Source organism: Doryrhamphus excisus, chromosome 2 (genome assembly GCF_030265055.1).
Source record: "Doryrhamphus excisus isolate RoL2022-K1 chromosome 2, RoL_Dexc_1.0, whole genome shotgun sequence".
NCBI classification, from domain to species: Eukaryota; Metazoa; Chordata; class Actinopteri; order Syngnathiformes; family Syngnathidae; genus Doryrhamphus; species Doryrhamphus excisus.
This window is the reverse complement of record NC_080467.1, coordinates 23,958,337-23,974,206: the sequence shown is the minus strand read 5'-3', so window position 1 is coordinate 23,974,206 and position 15,870 is coordinate 23,958,337. Positions and strand designations below refer to the sequence as shown.

At 44.8% G+C, this 15,870-nt stretch overlaps 2 protein-coding genes across 2 annotated transcripts; both read right to left on the bottom strand.

Annotated features, from left to right (window-relative positions):
- Positions 1-9,215: 9,215 nt before the first annotated feature.
- LOC131119977 (uncharacterized) lies at positions 9,216-11,473 on the bottom strand. The gene has a single exon (XM_058064910.1). The coding sequence runs from the start codon at positions 11,363-11,365 to the stop codon at positions 9,293-9,295; it is 2,073 nt and encodes a 690-aa protein (XP_057920893.1). The 5' UTR covers positions 11,366-11,473; the 3' UTR covers positions 9,216-9,292.
- Positions 11,474-11,799: 326 nt separating this feature from the next.
- Positions 11,800-15,363, bottom strand: LOC131119978 (uncharacterized). Its single transcript, XM_058064911.1, has 2 exons — positions 15,144-15,363; positions 11,800-13,402 (listed from the first exon to the last, which is right to left on the bottom strand). Exon 2 carries the CDS (start codon positions 13,400-13,402, stop codon positions 11,801-11,803), a length of 1,602 nt encoding a protein of 533 aa, XP_057920894.1. The 5' UTR covers positions 15,144-15,363; the 3' UTR covers position 11,800.
- Positions 15,364-15,870: the final 507 nt, after the last annotated feature.

Genomic DNA, 15,870 nt, shown 5'->3' with positions numbered 1-15,870 from the left:
AGACTGTATAGCGCCACCAACTGGTGGAAATGTATATCACCTGTAACTTCCTTCCACATGGTCGGATCGTCTCCAAATTTTTTTGGGTGGGTTCGGTCACCCTCCAGTCTGTGACTGTGTGTGTATATAGACTCTATAGCGCCACCAACTGGTGGAAAAGTATATCTGCCGTAACTTTCTCCCACATGGTCGGATCTGCCCGAATTTTTTTCTGGTGGTTCGGGGTACCCTCTGGTCTATGACAGTGTGTGTACATACGCTATAGCGCCTCCAACTGGTGGAAATGTATATCTGCCGTAACTTCCTGATTCATTGTCAGATTTTCTTGACATTTTTTTTGGTGTGTTGGGTCAATCTCTGGTATGTTATACTGTGTGTACATAGACTTTATAGCGCCACCAACTGGTGGAAATGTACATCAGCTGTAACTTCCTTCCACATAGTCGGATCGGCCCCAAATTTTTTCTGGTGGTTTGGGGTACCCTCTGGTCTATGACTGTGTGTGTACATAGACTGTATAGCGCCACCAACTGGCGAAAATGTATATCGGCCGTAACTTCCTTATGCATGGTCGGATCGTCTCCGCATTTTTTTGGCTGGGTTGGGTCACCCTCCACTCTGTGACCGGGTGTGTATATAGACTCTATAGCGCCACCAACTGGTCAAAATGTATATCTGCCTTAACTTCCTCCCACATAGTCGGATCTGCCCAAATTTTTTTCCAGTGGTTCGGGGTATCCTCTGGTCTATGACAGTGTGTGTACATACGCTATAGCGCCACCAACTGGTGGAAATGTATATCAGCCGTAACTTTCTTCCGCACGGTCGGATCGGCACCTAATTTTTTCGGGTGGTTCGGGGTACCCTCCGGTCCGTTACCGTGTGGGCGCATAGACTGTATAGCGCCACCCACAGGCGGAAACGTATATCCGCCGCAAGTACCAACCGCACGGTCGTCGCGGATTTTTTTATGGCGGTTCGGGGCGTCGGACGTGACCTCGCACCCGCCTCGCCTTCGGCGTCGCCCCCTCCTGGCGGAAAATTGCAAGTGCCGTGACTCCCCTACCGCTTATCCCATCGCTGCAGTTTTTCGTACGGCGCGTCCGCGTGCCAGTCCGGTCGCGCGCGCGCCCCCGACCCGCGCGTACCCCCGAGCGCGTCGGGGTGCTCGAGCCCGCTCATCACTGCTTGCAGTTTTAATTATTATTATTCTTCCGCGCCTTTGGGCGCCATTTTGAGGGCCTTAATATGCCCGAAAACTCACCAAATTTGCCAAGCGCATCAGGTCTGGCGAAAAATTTGATATTTTATGGGTTTCAAATATAATGTTCCAAAATTGGCTCTCTAGCGCCACCTTGAATAAAAAAAAAAATTGGCCCCCGCCACCAGTTTCATCGATCGTCACGAAACTTGGTGGAGACGTCTATCGTGACAGGACGGACCAAAAAGTCTCAAGAACCCATATTGCAAAATGAACAGGAAGTCGGCCATTTTGGATGGCGGCGGCCTTTTTCGGGCCAGGAGTAGGGGTCGTATCTCGACGAACTCCTCCTAGGGGGTTTGACCGAATGAGTCCGTTGTTGCATCAACGGACCCTAGACGGATGGCCGACGTTAAATTGCGAAGGATTTTGGGATATTCCGTACGATGTGGGCGTGGCACGCCCCCAAAATTTGCCCTTTTTCATCTGCCCGGGCCTTGCACGCTGAGCGTAACTGTAGACGTGAATAACTTGGCTCCACGTGGTCAGATCTTCATCATACTTGGTACATGTGATCATGGCCCCGCCCCGAAGGTCCCCGTAGGTCACTTCCTGATTTCGTCGCAGCGCCACCTATTGGCGACAGGCTAAATGCGTGTCATCTACATGAGGCCTTTTCAGCCAGGAGATTCATCAGATTAACATCAAGGTCACAAGGTCACTGCCTGACAGCCTGGTGAAGCCTGTTGATGGAGCATGATGCAGGAAAAGCGCACGTGGTGGGCGTGGCCTGGCGGCGAATGCTCAGGCCTCGCCATTTACAAAGAAAGGGTCATCATTCGCCCGCAGAAGGTCGCATGTGCTTGAAAACTCATAAGGGGGGTGCAGATTCCAGGCCTGAGGGCCCTGGTGGGGCCCCCATTTGAAACCAAGCCAAATTGACTCACTAGCGCCACCTACAAGTTTTAAAATAATTATCCCTCGCCTCCCGTTGCACGTATGGGCATGATTTTCGGAGGAGACATCACTCGTGACAGGACGCACAAAAAAGTCTAAAGAACCCATGTTCAAAATCCAACAGGAAGTCAGCCATTTTAGGTGGCGGCGGCCATTTGGGGGAGGATGTAGGGGTCGTATCTCGACGAACTCCTCCTAGGGGGTTTGACCGAATGAGTCCGTTGTAGCATCAACGGACACTAGACGGATGGCCCACGTTAAATTGCGAAGGATTTTGAGCTGCTACTTAGGATGTGGGCGTGGCACGCCACCAAACTTTTACTTTAACCTTAACTTTTACCTTATCTGGCCCTGCCTGGTGTCTGGCCTTGCCTTGAAGCAATGTACATCAAAGTCAATACACAGTTTGACTGACAGACTGATGATGTCAGTCGATGGACTGTGATGTGTGTAAAGCACATGTGGTGGGCGTGGCCACGGCGAATGGTCAGCCTTCGCCATTGACCATCGAAGGCTCATATTTTGCCCGCAGAAGGTCACAGGCTGCTGAAATCTTACACGTAAGGTCAGAATCCAGGCCTGAGCGCCCTGGTGGTGCTCCCATGTGACACCAATCTAAATTGACACACTAGCGCCACCTAGAAGTTTCAATTCATTATCCCTCGCCACCCGTGGCACGTATCACTATGATTTTCGGTGGAGACGTCTATCATGACAGGACGCACCTAACGCTCCAGAACCCATGTTCAAAACACAGCGCCCCCAACTGGTGGAAATGTATATCTGCCGTAACTTCCTGAGTCATGGTCAGATTCTCTTGAAATTTTTTTTGGTGTGTTGGGTCAATCTCTGGTCTGTTATACTGTGTGTACATAGACTGTATAGCGCTACCAACTGGTGGAAATGCATATCAGCTGTAACTTCCTTCCACATGGTCGGATATGCCTCAAATTTTTTTCTGGTGGTCTGGGGTACACTCTGGTCTATGACTGTGTGTGTACATACTGTATAGCGCCACCAACAGGCAGAGATGTACATCTGCCGTAACTTCCTGATTCATGGTCAGATTGTCTTGAAATTTTTTTTGGTGTTGGGTCAATCTCTAGTTTGTTATACTGTGTGTACATACTCTATAGCGCCACCAACTGGTTGAAATGTATATCTGCCGCAACTTGGTCGGATCGTCTCCAAATCAGTCTGTGTACATATAGCGCCACCAACTGTTTGAATTGTATAACTCCATCCTATATGGTCTGATTTTTTCTATGGTGGCACAGACAGGACATGACCATGTACCCACCTTAGACTGTATAGCGCCACCAACCTCCGGAGAAGTAGAACTACATTCTACATAGTGTGTCTGTCCCAAGACTTTTAGGGAGTTGTGACATCAAACAGGACATGACCACATACCCACCTTCGAAAGAGTTGTCAATATCTGTCATAGCACCCTGCCACACAGTCAATTATGGACACAATTATGCTGACATTCATCATTATACCATCCTTCTATGCTGTTCATCCTCCACATGGGTCATAGGTGTGCTGGAACCAATCCCAGCTATATCTTGATGTGCCATGCTGGTGGACATGGAGTCCACCAGCATGATTGCTGGTTGGGTCCTTGGTCTGTGAAGCATCTCTGTGGTCTACCCAGGGTCAAAGTGGGTGGAGTGTTTTGCAGGATAGCAGCAGAGACCAAGTTGACATTGTAGATTGTCTAAACTATGAATGAACACGTGTGGGGTTATGTACTAAACATGCAGAAATGACAAAAGCAGTTATGTCAAGCCAATTTATTTTATTTAGTGCCAATTCTAATCATCATATGGAAGTTATCTAGAAAGAGAACCAACTGAACCCCACACGAGCAAGCACTTGGCAACGGAGGCAAGGAAAAACTCTTTGAGAAACCTTGGACAGAACCCAGGCTCTATGGGGCGGCCTTCTGTCTCGACCGGTTGGGTTGAGAGGGATGACATGGAGAGATGGTAGGTAGACAGTGGTGAAGAAAGGACAGAGGATTAAGAATGGGTGGAGGAAAGGATCAGCAGTTGCAGTCCCACGATGACCAGTTCCCGGAATCACCAGTATCCTATCTAGTCATCAATGGGTGGATGTCAAGGTGCAACGGTGGGAGCTCCTCTGGAAGCAGCCAGCATTCACTACAGGTCAGAGAAAGAGTGAAAGCAAATGTGTTAGTAAACTTGCTATGATCATATAAAAAGTCAAAGACAGCATGAGGAAGGTTTTTTTACTACAAGTACCATGGCATTCTATGTATAATTTTAGTAGCACAAGCACAAGGCCCCCATACATTTTGGTTAACAGGTTAACATTTTTCCCCTGCAGAACATAAACTCATCTAAGATTCTGTGCCCCATTTAGCATAGTGGAGGTGTTTCCAACTTCTAGCTAATTAAAGCTAGTTGGTCAAAAAGAAATTGTTTTTATGTGACTGGCAACATTTCAAGATGTATTTTATTTACTAAGCAAAGTTTAACTTGTGGTCTGGAGCCCGGTTTACGTATCGGGAGAAATCACATGCGAGTATAATGTCAAGTGGCAAAAAAGTCAAGTGTTTCACACATGAACAGAATTTGACCAATATGAATAGTGAAAACAGCTCCATATCTTACCACATGCAGCAGTTGTCAGAGGACACTCACACCGTCAGAGGGGTCTTGTCCTGTTGATGAAAACTCACATGCATGCAAACGACTACATTGCTATTATAATAGTTGGTATGATGCACTTATGGGATTAGTTTTACTTCTATGCTATTCTACTGCTACTATGTTAAATCTACGCATGTACTTCCACTGCTACTATGTTAAATCTACGCATGTACTTCTACTGCTACTATGTTTAATATAAAGATCATGTGCGTGGAACTGAAGACAGCCGGCAACTGGAAAGACAAGAGCAGAGGTTAGTCACAATATACATTCACATATTTACATTTTTACATTTTTACATTTTTACATTTTTACATATTTACATATTTACATATTTACATATTTACATATTTACATATTTACATATTTGCATATTTACATATTCACATATTCACATATTCACATATTCACATATTAACATATTCACATATTCACATATTCATTTACATATTTACATTGCCCTCATTGTTTGCATTACCGTGTCTGAAAAAACGTATTTTTCGCCAGTGATTGACAAACACAATCCACCGTTCTCGGAAGAGTAAACTCGCGGATTGGAAAATGTCCACTGGTTAGAAAAATACCAACGTGTTCAGAAAAGTCTTAGTTTTAATCCCTTTGATTCTTAATTTTGGGCAGTGGTTGAATTTTGCGCCAATGATTGACTAATACAATTTGGTTAGAAAAATAACTGTTGAAAAAGGTTTGAATCCCTTTAGTATTTAACTTTAAGGCAGACAGGCGGTAACTATCAAGACAAGAGGACAGGTGAGTGAGGCAGCACTGGGATCATTTCATCAGGTACTATTTACATATATACACATTTACATATTTACATATATACATATTTACATATATACATATTTACATATATACATATTTACATATATACATATTTACATTATTTAAAATACAAGCAGATGTTACAATATTTACATGTTTACAATATTTACATGTTTACAATATTTACATGTTTACAATATTTACATGTTTACAATATTTACATGTTAATTTACTGGTTTGACAGAAACTGGGATCTTAACTATGACCAGTGATTTCACTTTTAGTCCGTGGTTGACAAATACAATCCACCGTTCTCGTGGGCAAGTAAACTCGTGGATTGTAAATTGTCCACTGGTTGAACCTAAACCTATTTTACACTATACACTACACTTACACGTTCATTCAGTGATTGACAAATACAATCCACCGTTCTCGTGGGCAAGTAAACTCGTGGATTGTAAATTGTCCACTGGTTGAACCTAAACCTATTTTACACTATACACTACACTTACACCATAAGACTGCCAGAAGAACGCTGAAGTGGAATGTGTATGTGCGTGTGTGTGCGTTTTAAATTTAGTGTTTAAAAGAGCACAAAATCCCTTCATGATCACTGAAATAAGTGGGCATCACAACCGATTCTACATCAAAGTGTGATGTTTTGACATATACATGGTCAATTAGTGTACCCTTTTCTGTGGTAGGATGTTTGACTGACTGGCAGAACCCTTTCCTAGCCATGAATGTGCTGATAGTGGAAGATTTTAACAAATTTTCATTAAAATCTCCCAGTACGACAATGCTGGCGTACTTCTGGTGCAACCAATCCAGCAGCGTGCCAAGGTGACCTTGAAACAACGCCATTGGATAGGAGGGTGGTCGATACACAACTGCTATTAACACACTGGGTGAGGAGCAGTTCACCAGTAAAACTTCCAAGTTGAAGTTTGGGGCGGAGACAACACTACAGTGCAGGTGGTCTGCAATGTACATGCCAACTCCGCCATGCTGTTGCCCTTGTAATTCTACCAAAGCAGGGTTACTGCTGGAGTAAGACAAACATCGTGGTTGGCTATGGAAATGATACCCAGGAATGGTTACACTGCTGGGTGTACATGCCGTTGGCAGCCACGTTTCTGTCACAGCGATGCAGTTAGGCTGCAGGTGCTGTGTACATGCTGCCAAATCTGACGCATGTTTTGTCAAATTTTGGACATTCATCAAATAAATTGTGAAATGTGGTGGTTGTACATTTGTTTGTGTTGGTTCACTTTCTGTCAAAAATGCTGGCATCCTACCTACAGCATTCTTAATGGCATCATTACAGTAAATCTTTTCGGCATTAAACTTTTCAATAATCAAACCGTCTAAAGCTGTGACCCGACTCAATGCAACATACGCCTGCCCTGCGGAAAACACCCTGTCTAGAGACACAACTACATTGCTCACGGTAACACCCTGGACTTTATGTACCGTGCAAGCCCAAGCGAGCTTCAGAGGGAACTGGCGACGCATGCCACCACTTTTAGTTACTTTTTCTTCCTCTGGCAGAATAAATGTACTGTCTTTTAGCGTGACAGACTCAGCAGTTTGTGCGCGCCTTTGTTGACCTACTTTGGCATCATCAAACTTTATATAGATCTTACTCGGAAATGTGTCATTTTTTTGGAAAAGAACATCAGAGACAGTGCCACTAACCCCGTTAACTAAGCCGTCGTCAATATCAATGTTTTTGCAAAGCATTACACGTGCATCTTTAGCGATGTGCAGAGTTTCCTCTAAACACGTGTTGTAAACTTTGCTGTGGTGCCCTACTTTTCTTTCTAATTTACCGGATTTTTTGTTTTGGCTGAAATCCTCAGCTTTTATTGTTGTGTACTCCGGACAGATCCTGAAAAGCTGTTTTAGATTGTATTCGTTCACTTGTTGATTGGTTGGAAACACATGTAATGCGGAGCTGACCTCACCCGTTTCGCGCTGTTTCAAAAGTTCTATGTCTGTTTCCAACAACGCCGCGCCTTTTGGATGTTTGCGGAGTCTATTTAGCAATGCTGCAAACTGATTATCTTTTTGCCGGACTATCGTTGTCAGTTCGACAACACTGAAAAGATTTGTCCACAAGTTGAAAGTGGCGTCTTCGACATAAAGAGGCTTTCCTTTGACTGGCGGTAACTGGTAAAAATCCCCGACGGCGATGATGCTGACGTTGCCAAATGCAGCATAGTCACCGGTTTGCTTAATTTGTCGGAGCCTACCATGAATGTACGTCAACAACTTGTGATCAACCATCGATATTTCATCAATAATCAAAATTTGGAGGTCCGCAAACTTGGCACGCAAGGAATTCACCGTTTCCTCACCCAGTGGTGTGTAAGGCAAACGGGTATCCTTGCCGATGCTCAATGTGCTGTGTATTGTTGTGGCATTCAAATTGTAAGCAGCAATCCCTGTTGGTGCAGCTAGACAGACAGAAATATTGTCCGGTTGCCGACACATTGTTGACAACAACCTGGTAGCCTCATATTGGATGGCTTTAATTAGGTGGCTTTTTCCTGTCCCGGCACCACCTGTGATGAATAAGTGTAAAGGCTCGGGTTTTCTCCCACCTACTTTATCAAGGCACCACTGTCTAATTTTGTAAAAAATGTCCATTTGAGTATTATTTAGGGAGCGGATTAATGCCAAGCCATCATTTCGACTCATTGACTTTTGCTTTTGTAAGTTTAGAGCGGTTCTATTTTCATTTGCCAAGTCAGGTATTACTTCTGCCTCTTCTTCGACCAACTGTTGTTTTTTCCGGCGTTCTTCTTCGCATTGTAGCCTTTCCAATTCTTGCTCTGGACACAGCAGACACCACGCATCCTCAGCAACACCGCTGTGATCAATAGATCTTTGGATGCTGTCCAGTTCATCCCCGTCGCTGTCGAAATGTTGTTTATTTGTTTCCACTATGAATCGAACAGAATGCATCGACCCATCATTTAATCGGACCGCACCATTGTCATAAAATTCTTCAAATGTTGGGCAGTTGGCAGGTCTTAACTGCAAATCCACTCGGTATGGCAGATACAACTGCAAAAGGCTACGATAATACAACTCTGGGTTTTTGGTTTCTGAAAAGCGCGCAGAGCGTACGACGGCAGGTTTGGTCCGTGTACGTTTTGTCACATGTCCGTAGTTGTTTTTAAGTTCTATTTTGGATGCCGACCTTTCGTTTTTGCTAATGATGCGGTATTCCGAAGCAAATTGTGCCAAGCACATGTCATTAAACGTGTCGTCGTTTGGTCTGTTTTTATAACGGTCGACAATGCTGGTCATCCACATGTCTTCCGTTGTTAATTCGGCCGATGAAGCTTTTTGACGCAAAACACTCACAGGCAAACTCATTTTGACCACATTGTCCCCTGTTGGAACAAAAACTACTTTGCGCGAGCATTCCTTAAGATGCATATTTGTCCCCCGGTAAACGGCCTCTTGTGCACACACGTCTCTATTGTGCAGGTACACACTGCCAAGACTTTTTAAGGCCTCTTTGGCACTGACGTTTGCCTGTTTGGATGCTTCTTTCTGGGCATTACTCAGCAGCAATCCAATCTCCCTCTCAGCTTTGGAAATATACGAGATTATATAAACCGCGCACGCATACGCATCAACGACATACTGGATGTCCATATTAGCATTCCAGCATTTTAAGCAGAGGTTTGCTGTATGGATTGATCCAAACCTCATTGATTTGACGCTTCATTATGACTTCCGTACGACGACCCAAGCGGCGATGTGCGGCCTCAAAAGTATTTTGTGTTATACCGAGACTATGGAACAAATGTTCCACGCTTTGATATGCGTGGTTCTCGTCAGCCAGGGCTGTTTTAATGGATTTTATGATTTCCGATGCCTCTTCTGCTTTCATGTTTACGGCATTTTGGGATGCTTTTGGACATGTGCATGTTTTAACACCGGTTGATTGGCTAACCTGACAAGTGCATGTTTTTTGTCCCTGTCCGTCAAACTGATGGCTAATAAATGTTCGTCCTGACACAGGTTTGGGAAAACCGAAACGACACACTGTGTTTTTCTTTTTGCACGTTTTAGAGTGTCTCTTAGAATGCTGCTGTACGGAAGACACTGTCTCTGTCAATCCTTCATCCTGTGGCTGCAATTCACAAGTAACATATCTATCAATAAACTTTGTGACTTCTTCATCTGAGTTCACTTCAATACGTGGGGCATTCTCGACCCAGAACAAACAATGTACATGCGGGGAACCACGCTGCTGAAATTCCACCCGGTAAAAATAGTCTACAACTTTGCCAATCGGTTGGCTCGAAGACATTATCACCTCTCTGAGAAAGACATGCCACCGGAAATCAAACATCCGTGCAGCAGTCACAGGATTCCGTCTCAACAAATCACACCTGTCAGCCCACTCCAACTCTGCAGCCGTTTGCGTTCTACCCTCTTGCCTCAAAACACAGTCTACCAAGTTTTGCCACCGTAAATCAGCAGACGAAAAAGAGCAAAACCACGTGGGAACACCAAGCTGACGCACACAAGCCAAAATATCGCGCTGCGTACTCTGCCAAAAGGCTGGAGTGCCTCTGATGGGCTTCAGAAAATGATAGCCCTGGTCACATTCCAACAATGTCTTTAACGACTCATCGTTGGTCAACAAATCCTTGGCCATTTTTGCCACCAAACCAGCAATTCCTTTGCGTAAAGCAATGGAAATGCTCGACACCACCTGCACAAGTTCACACAAGTACTGAGCATAGAATATGTATTCCACATTCTGCCCAAACCGCTTATCAGCATGCATGATACGATTATTGAAATATCGCGACGCCGTCAGCCTATATTGTCGAGTGTCATGAAACGTGAAACGGCCGCGTGGAAACAACACTGGGAAACATTTAGCTTCATTCGAATGGTCAGAAAGCAACCTCACAGGATTATTGCCTTCTGCCGGAGCCACATTCAATATATTGTCGTAATACTGATCTAGCGCTTCCTGACCAATGTCAACTGGCATTAAACATGTGTCCTGAAACATGCAGTGTTGCTGTCTATCATGAAGAAGCTCATCTTCTGCATCTAGAGGCGGTGTGACATCTACTGCAGGAACACTGTCCTCCACCTGAGAGGCATCAGGTTCCCTACAAAAGTCATTGACCCACTCCTCGTTGTACTCTATATCTTCATAATGCACATTAGACTCTTTCAGATACCTCAAGGCTTCACGAATGTGCATGCTGTCAACAAAATGGTACTCGTAGTGTCCTTTGTAAGTCAGCTTCCTTTTGAGTTTGACACGGAGCATAGAGCCTTCCATATTTGACCGTGGCAACAAATTTGTCGTTTCTACAACATTGGCCGGAACACAAGTCACAGGCCCATGGACACCATTTTGCCCCCCTTTAGGCAAAGCTAGCATTTTCATGAAGGGGATATTTAGTGCAATTAAGTGTTGCTCTAAGCTGTTTAAGCAAGCCAGCTCAGGAGGAATCGGGTCCACCCCCAAATTATTTGCCACACATTCAGGTGGGAATTCCCCTTTGCTAATCTTGTAATGGCAAGTGTAGCAAACCCACAGCTGCCCTCTACCAGACTCCAACAACAAACAAGGCACCGTGCACTCTGCACTACATTTGTGCAAATAATCCTCATTAATGCACGTGTTCACAAGAGAAGCACTTGCACTTTTGCTGTAATGCTCTCTGTGACACTGCAGGACCTGATGTTTAAACATCAACCTATGGCACACACAGCAGACAGCAGACTTTCTCTAAAAAATTCTCAACAACAACATCAAATTCTTCCTCTCGCAACTTTGCAGCATGCCTTCGTGCCTTCACATCTTCAATGACACGCATTTTGCGTTCTAAATTACTGTGATATTTCTTCATACTGGCTAGTTTGACACTGGCCCGGTGCCTTGTATCCATTTTATATTTTTTGACGCCCTGCATAATGACCCTGGCCCGATGCAAGCTGTCACTTCTATACTTACTCGCACTATACATCTTGACCCTGTCCCGATGCAAGCTGTCACTTCTATACTTACTCACACTACACATCTTGACCCTGTCCCGATGCAAGCTGTCATTCCTATACTTATAGATGCTAGATGTTTTAACTCTATTTTTATGAATGACATCATTTCTATACTTTTCAACACTCCTCGTCATCTGTTGTCCAGGGCCCTTTTCCTTTTTAGATATTTGGACGGGCTTACACGTGGAACCATGGACTGATGTTTTTCTTTGCCTGTTTCAACAACATCATTCAAACCAACTGCTACTTCACTATCAGCGCAAATTACTTGATGCCGATGTGACCTGGTACCATACTGACTGACCTGAGATGTACCATTCTGACAAATGCCAAAGCAACTTCCTAACTGACCCTCATTGACACATGTCACACACTCGTAGTGATTACCACTCGAGTTGTCCAAATAAATCCCACGACTGGATTCTGACGTTGAACTATATCTCAACCAACGACCACCGTAAAAAGTAAAGATATTTATTCCTAAACTATCCGCTGCAGCCTGAATTTCCACCTCAGTTGCCCAGCTATTGACATATTTCATTTTGGAAACACTAATATACTCTGTCAAACAACTGTACTCACTCCTGAGTAGCTTCTCATAATCTTCACAGTGCTTTTCCATATGTTTAACCACATGGAGTCTAATTCTCCTGTGATTTTTCTGTGTGCCACTCACCGCTTGTGATATGGCACGGAAAAAACAGTTGCCGTCAGCAACAATGCTCTCCTTTTTACAGGGAGCTCCCAAGGGTCCAACACGCAAATTGACAGGCACAGTTTTGACTTCACAATCTATATTCAAAAGTTGGCACACATCTTTGGAGTCATTTTGAAGCATTGGACAAAAGGCATGCTGTGTGGTAACAACACTGATGACCTCAACATCAGATGGACATGTACTAGAAATGTCAGCCATTTTAAACTTTTTGCCATCATCACCAGTCATCATCTCCAAGTGACGTTTCCTGTCAGCCACAACAGTCACAACAACACCAGCTATTTCAAAAAGTTTCTCTGCTCCACCAAACCCTGCAGCCAAATTGCTAATGTGATTAGCAAGGGCATCAAGACCACCAAAACACAGAACAACACTGGTTCCATCACTGCACACCATGCCATTACAGCTACGCGAGTGCGAATCCACCAGACAATACTGACCAGCATCACAAACGATGGCACAACTACTTTGACAAACTGTAAGAATGCATGTGCTGTACTTGCCAAACATTGTGTGCAAAGCATCATGCAAAGTGACATGAATCCCGTTTTCAATATAATAGCCAGAAACTACATTGACATCACCTAAAGCATAATCATCCTTCACACAAAACTCAAATTTGTGTCCAGCAATCACCTCCTGTTTGGGCAATTCTGTGGCACACAAAAAGTGTGATGGGTGACTAATTACGTGACGTTCCCTTAGAGTAGCATACAACTGATCACCTTCAACAACAGCCATGTCAAGATCAGCAGTATCCCACAACAAGACATTTTTAATACTGTGTAAAGCAGTGGCACAAAAAGCAATCGCCATACACTGTGTTGCTGCATACTTAAACCTTGTATTGCCTTGATGAAATGACCCTTTGACCACCTTTTGTAACCCACCTGTTGGTACCTCCACTGGTGACAGTGAAGATACTTCTTCCCTACCTTTTGTTGCAACTGCACAGTCAACAGCTTGGGCAGCCCTGGGTGTGCGTCGCATACGGAAACCCTTCTTTCGTGGCATCTAAAAGAAAACAATGAAATCAATGTCAGTTCACACGCCATATACTTAAGCTTCTAAATGCTCTTTTCCATGCTCTCTGGTTACCCCGTGTGTGCGTGGGTTTTCTCCGTGCCCCCCATTGGCGATGCCATATTGTCCATAGGCAAGAAAGTGGGTGTGAATGGTTGTCTATATGTGCCCTGTGATTGGCTGGCAACCAGGATGTACCCCTCTCGCCCGAATACAACTGGGATAGACTCCAGCAGCAGCAGTAGAAAATGAATGAACATAGCCATACATTTTACGTACTGCCTATCCTCACGGGTCGCCGGCATGCTGGAGCCTACCCCAGCTATATTCAGGCGAGAGGTGGACTACATCCCGGTCACCAGCAAAACACAGGGCACATAGACAACCATTCACAGTAACATTCATGGCCACAGACAATATGGAGTGTGTGTGTGGGGTGGGGGTCAAATGAAAGTGAGTATAAATGGTTGTCTCTATGTGCCCTGTGATTGGTTGACAACCAGGATGTACCCGCCTCTCGCCTGAATACAACTGGGATAGACTCCTGCAGCAGCGGTAGAAAATGAATGAATAAATCCATTTATTTTCTGTGCTGCTTATCCTCACAAGGGTCGTGGGAATGCTGGAGCCTACCCCCGCTGTATTCTGGTAAGAGGTGGACTACACCCTGCTCACCAGCCAAGCATGGGTCACAGAGACAACCATTGACAGTCACATTAATGCCTATGGACAATTTGGAGTCGCCAGTGGGGGAGGGGGTACACGGTGAAACACACGCACAGAATAAATGCAAACTCCACACAGAGATAAAATGATAAATCAAACTTTGTCAATAAATACAACTATTATGCAGAAAACAACATAAATAAATAAACACCAGCTGTGTGTTTTACTGCAAGAGCACTATCTTCCCCCACCCCCCTCATATTGTGTGCGTTTGAGTGGGCACATGCACACTTGGGTGTGGCCCTTTGGCTGAATGACGGGATTAATCATTGGAAACAAGAAAAATGAAGAAAACGTAAGGTGGACGTCTTCTCCGCAACGCGGTAGTGGTTTAGATGAATGACGGGGTTAAAATCATTGGAAACAGAGAAAGCTAAACAAGTTGAAAACCTACGGTGCGGTGGCTTCTCCACACAAGCAAATCCCAGGTGCTTAATGGTGCTTTTATGGTACCCTATCTCCATTTAGCACAGGTCACAAAATCGTTACCTTTAGGTGTAAAATACTCCCATACTTTTAACATCCGTGAGAATTTATTTTCTCCCCGCCCGCTGCGATAAGATGGCGCGGGGGGGGCGACCGCCATTTTGGGGCCTGTGGCATCAACGACGCCATTTACGACGCCGCCATTTCGGGGCCTTTGTCATCAGTGCCGCCAATTTGCCCGCTAACGGTGCGGCAACAACGAATATAATTTTCGCTATACAGCGTTAAGCTCCGACCGTTCGTGTATCCTGAACAAGCGGCCTACGTGCAGCACCACCGAATATAACTTGAGCTATATTGAGTTAAGTTCCGACCGTTAGTGTATCCCAAACATGCAGTTACCTTGCGGCGACACCAACCACAAGATAAAAACACATAAAATTATACACATGTGGAGAAAAAGCCGAAGAAAAAACAAAATGGAGTTAAGCTCCAACCGGACGTGCATTCCTGCGATGGCGCTCATTCTTACAAATGAATATATTTCAGTTTACTAAGTCTATTAAAAAAAAAAACTCACCTCTATGTCAGCAGATGAAGTCCAACACAACGGCAAACTGCAGTTTCCGTCGAATGTAGGTCCTTTGTCTTTGTCTTTGTCTGAGGCAATGCAAAAAGCGTTCTCTCGAAAAGTTTTCTGTTCGGTCGAGCAGAAAGGGGGGGAGCGGGCACGCGAAGCAGCATTTATAGCACCATGCACCACACCGTGGAAGAACTGACCAATCGTAGCTCACAAAACCAACCTGTCAGGCTCCACCTTTGGATAAATGACCAATCGTAAGTCACCAAACAAACAACCTATCAGCGATCGTCTGATTGAATGTAATGTGAAAGTTGGGCGGGTCAATATTTTTTAAATTGACCAATCGTGCCTCACACCTATCAATCGATCAGCTATTGGCGGAATGAATGTAATTTGAAATTGGGCGCATTAAACCAAACAATGTTTACGTGGACGAACGGAGGGAAAACTAACCAATGGCATTGCGTGCTCACTGTATAAATAAGCTGCAAGTGCGACTATCGGCATAACGATGAACGGGACGCAGAGGACAAAGTTGTGGCTCATCGGCAGCTCCATTGTGACCCGGCTGGAAAGACACGTCAGGCTGCACCGCCGAGATCCGAATTTCGGCCTCCCTTGCCAAGTCACCTGGCATGGACAAGGCGGCAGGAGGTGGGAGCATCTGGTGCCTTTTATACACCAGAAGCTGCAAACGGGAGCGACACCTCCACAGTTGCTGCTC

Coding starts and splice junctions, on each gene's coding strand:
- LOC131119977 (XM_058064910.1), bottom strand. CDS start 11,365: ATGTTTAAACATCAGGTCCTGCAGTGTCACAGAGAGCATTACAGCAAA.
- LOC131119978 (XM_058064911.1), bottom strand. CDS start 13,402: ATGCCACGAAAGAAGGGTTTCCGTATGCGACGCACACCCAGGGCTGCC.